This window comes from Monopterus albus, unplaced genomic scaffold, assembly GCF_001952655.1.
Source record: "Monopterus albus unplaced genomic scaffold, M_albus_1.0 scaffold89.1, whole genome shotgun sequence".
Lineage (NCBI taxonomy): Eukaryota > Metazoa > Chordata > Actinopteri > Synbranchiformes > Synbranchidae > Monopterus > Monopterus albus.
The window spans coordinates 1,516,849-1,520,946 of NW_018127969.1; the positions used below are offsets into that span (position 1 = coordinate 1,516,849).

Sequence of the window (4,098 nt, forward strand, 5' to 3'; positions counted from 1 at the left end):
AAACTTTAAAAATGCATATTTGTTGCATTCTTTTATAAAGATGTCGACTTACACTGAGCACAACTCCTTCAAGAGCATCCTGGGGTTTGCTCTTCAGCCGCTTGGCCAGCTAAATGTTTTAGGAGGGGCAGAAAATTTAGAGTTAGCATATTATAATCAGCAGTAAACACACCGTAAAAAAAAAAAAAAAAAAAAAAAAGTGAGTTAGGCACTAACTACCTTGACAGGATGCTTGAGTGCCTCCCCCACAGTGAATCGGGACGTCTCTCGCACCAGTGCCGGCTTCCCGAGCCGTGCCTCAATGTAACGTCCTGCCACCGCTGTCGCGTTCCGAGCCGAATACACTCCCACAGCTAGAAGGGTTAGTCCTGCTACCTGGTGACATGATGGGACAGTTTAGGCTCTGCTCAAACAGAAAAGCAGTTCAAGAATCAGGAAAAATACTCAATTTAAACCCATTTGTTGTTTGCCCATACTGACATCCAAACATTTATTGGGTATCCTCAGTGGCATAATACTTGCATGTTCAGGTATGTGTAAAAGAAGAAGAAGTTTCATTTCAGAAAACTAATTTGTTTGCCCAGTCTGTCTTTATCATTGAAAATTCTCTCTCTTACTGTGTATTTTTAATATAATCATCGACTAAACTACTTGTGGATGGACATCTCACCGTGGCTGTGACTTTGTCCCAGTCTGACACAAAGGCCCTGAATCCTTCACCGAACACAGCACCTGCAGTCCTAAAAGCAAACACACATTAACTGTCAGCATGCCTTTGGGTGCTGACATGGTACAACTGTTGTTTAACCAGTTACTTAACATACAAAACTGACATTTGTTTTAAAGACTTCTTTAACATCTTCTGTTTCAACTAGTTACATAAATCAGGACACCAAAAACCATCAACACCCTACACCCAATCATCAGCGTCATAAATACTGTTGTGTGAAACGACATAAGTCAGCGTGGCTTACTTTATGGACTCCAGGACAGTCTGTCTGTGTTCTGCAGCCTTCAGACGGATCTGCTCGCGGATTATATCAGCGTTTTCTCTCTCCACACGAGCTCGAGCTTTAGATTCGGCCTCTATACGCAGAAGCTCATTCTTGTTCCTCAGCTCCATCTCGTGCTCTATCGTTGCTATAAATCCACAACACAAAAAGTACATAAAGCACAGCTCTACAGCTTTTAATGCTGTCCAGCCATTAATGTAACAATCTATACCTTTCCTCATAGCCTCCTGTTTCTGTACAGACTCCTCCTGTTTGCGGAGATTCTCCTCATTGAGGATTTGCTGTTGATAGCACAGAAAGAAACCGTCATCAGTTTGGTGCTGCAGCATACTTCAAAGCATTTTATATGAGATACGGAGGACATAACGTCACCTGTTGCCTTAGTTGGTCCTCATATCGCTGTCTGGCCAGCTTATCTTGGTACTGAGCTCTCTATGTGGGACAGAAAACAACAACATACAACTCAAACTGGTCTAGTTCGCTGCTGCAATGTGCATATAAGTGTTCTTTACTTCAAAATACAGTTCTCCGCTCACCGCTTGATGCTGCCTGGTCTCCTCATTCAGAGTTTTCCTCCTCTCCTCAGACTGGATTCGTATCTGGTCGCCTTTGAGCTGCTCGACCGCTGCTTCATACTCCTGTTACAATGACATGCATATGGCGTCAAAGCTCGTAACACACTTGACAACTGTTAGATCCTTTCTATCGCTTGGTTGGACCTCACTAGTAGCAACTTAATAGTAAATGTAATTGACTTTACTTATGTGACTTCCATTTTGTAAGCGATAATTCTGTATTTTGAACCCACACACCCATATACAGTAAATACAATGAACTACATTAAAACAACTTCAATAATGCCATCACAGTAATCTTTTACTTATTCAATCAAAATTTGTTTTAATGTCCATCAAAATGCAGAGCAATGTTAAAGCTCTAATAAAATGTCTTATGTACATTCTTCCTCTATTCTCTCCATCTGACTACTGATGTAAACTGACACTCATACACTCTGGAGAACTACCAGTGTCCTGCAGCAGATCAAGGCTTTAGTGTGTGTGAGGTTAAAGGTGAATAGTGTCCACTGTACCTTCATTTTGCTCTGGTGCTCCATCTGAGTGGTCTGCTCCTGCATACGCGCCAACTCCAGAGCTTCTTTGGCATGTCCTGGACAGAGGAGCCAGGAAAAACAACAATGCAGAGCTGAAAGATGTGGCTTCTACAGAAAGACATTTCTTGACCCCTCCTGGTGGCTCTGGCTCACAGATCACAGTATGAAACCGTAATGAAGCCGACTCCTGTGTCCTCTGTCTATGTTTTTAAATTTCTGGTTTTCATTCCTGTGTTAACTCTTAAGATAGACGCCTAATACTGAATAATGAAGGTGAACCTTTACATGTGTGCGGCACAACTTTATTTTGGGTGGTGCAAGCCTATCTGCAAGGTGATGACCTTTGAACCCATTCCCTTTGTCTGAATAAAAGTGAGTGCAGCATAGCGTTGCCATCACAAACCACAAGAATTTCACAAAGTTTAAATTAAGCATAACGTTATAACCAAGAACAGATGCTAAATGTCGGTGGGGGTTAACAATCTAATAACATAAGTCGTTGAATCATTCAAGCCACCGTGAACTAGAGGAGGTCTGGGTGCTGGTGCATCATTATTTTCGGTGTGTAATAATGTTGTAATCTGGAATGATTTTCATTCCGGTGACCCCCACTGAGCAAGCCGATACTCCTAAACACTTACGGGACTTGTCGAGCTCCTTGGCCGCCTGTGCAGCCCGCTCCAGCCCGGTGGGATCGAAGTTGCTCCATTTGTCCTTGGGTTTATCTCCGCCACCGCCGGCCCCTCCGGCCGGCGGGGGAGGCTGAACCGGGAGGCCAGGTGGCGCTTCAGGCTGCCCCTTGTTTAGGCCGAAGAGCCACGACATTTTACTGTGAATAAAAATTACACAGTTTAGCTGCTAATGTGAGGTAGAGGTTGCTACAGACCTGCCACCGCACTTCCTCCACACGTGTGTCACGCTGCACACTTCTGCGCAATCGCAACATAAAGTGTAACGTTCCCTGAAAAACAGCGACAACGATTGGTGGTTGACAAGTACTTCTTCCTGTCATTGGCTGTCAAATCAAAGCGTCATCCACGTAGCCCCGCCTTAAACGTGATATGGTAGCCGAAGAAGGCCATAAAGTGCTCAAACCCATGGATGAATAGGCTGTTTCTTTTGTAAGCCACAGGTCATTGACATTGATGTGCTCTTTAGATGTCAGTTTCTCAGAAGGAACAATCACTGGGGTTGATCAGTTCAGGATCATCAGAAATAAATGTTGCACTAAAAAATATTAAACATCAAACCTGGGTGTTCATGCTTCTCATGTGCTGTTGGTTAATTAAATTCACATAATTTATCCTCATGTTCTGCCATATGTTGATATTATGAATATGAATTTCCTGGCTACAAAAGCTGAACATTTGTAGAGCACCCAACATGAAAGCTACAAATGACTGAGCTGGAAGTTGGAGGGGGCAGGTGTGGACCAACACCTGTCTGAATGGATCATAAACTACCTCACAAACAGACCTCAGTTCGTAAGGCTGCGGGACTGTGTGTCGGATGTGGTAGGGGGACAGGGGACGGTGCTTTCCCCCTTTTTGTTCACCCTCTACACATCGGACTTCAAGTACAACTCCCACCAGTGTCATCTACAAAAGTTCTCAGACGACACTGCTATTGTTGGACCTGGTCCTGAACACCAGCAAGACAAAAGAGATGGTGATTGACCCCCAGTGGAAATCACCAGCACTCACGCTGGTGAGCTTGCAGGGCTCAAGTATTGAGATTGTCGACACTTTTAAATACCTGGGTGTCCACCTCAGCAATAAACTGGATTGGACCAACAACACAGATGCCCTGTACAGGAAGGGCCAGAGCCGCCTCCACTTGTTGAGGAGACTGGGGTCCTTTGGTGTGTGCAGGACACTCCTTTGGACATTTTATGATTCTGTGGTGGCATCTGCAGTTTTTTATGCTGTTGTGGGTTGGGCAGGAGGTAGCACAGACAGGGACAGAAAGAGACTA

General features: G+C 44.3%; 1 protein-coding gene across 1 annotated transcript in view; it reads right to left on the reverse strand.

Moving 5' to 3' along the window:
• atad3 (ATPase family AAA domain containing 3) overlaps positions 1 to 3,096 on the reverse strand; it is a 5,602-nt gene extending 2,506 nt beyond the window's left edge. Inside the window, exons 1-9 of the mRNA XM_020607724.1 lie at positions 2,766 to 3,096; positions 2,104 to 2,180; positions 1,550 to 1,651; positions 1,386 to 1,445; positions 1,225 to 1,294; positions 975 to 1,140; positions 671 to 740; positions 220 to 375; positions 20 to 109 (exon numbers count right to left, since the gene is read on the reverse strand). Of these exons, the coding sequence (XP_020463380.1) occupies positions 20 to 109; positions 220 to 375; positions 671 to 740; positions 975 to 1,140; positions 1,225 to 1,294; positions 1,386 to 1,445; positions 1,550 to 1,651; positions 2,104 to 2,180; positions 2,766 to 2,949 (975 nt within the window). The 5' untranslated portion in view covers positions 2,950 to 3,096. The remainder of the gene's footprint in view (positions 1 to 19; positions 110 to 219; positions 376 to 670; positions 741 to 974; positions 1,141 to 1,224; positions 1,295 to 1,385; positions 1,446 to 1,549; positions 1,652 to 2,103; positions 2,181 to 2,765) is intronic.
• Positions 3,097 to 4,098: the final 1,002 nt, after the last annotated feature.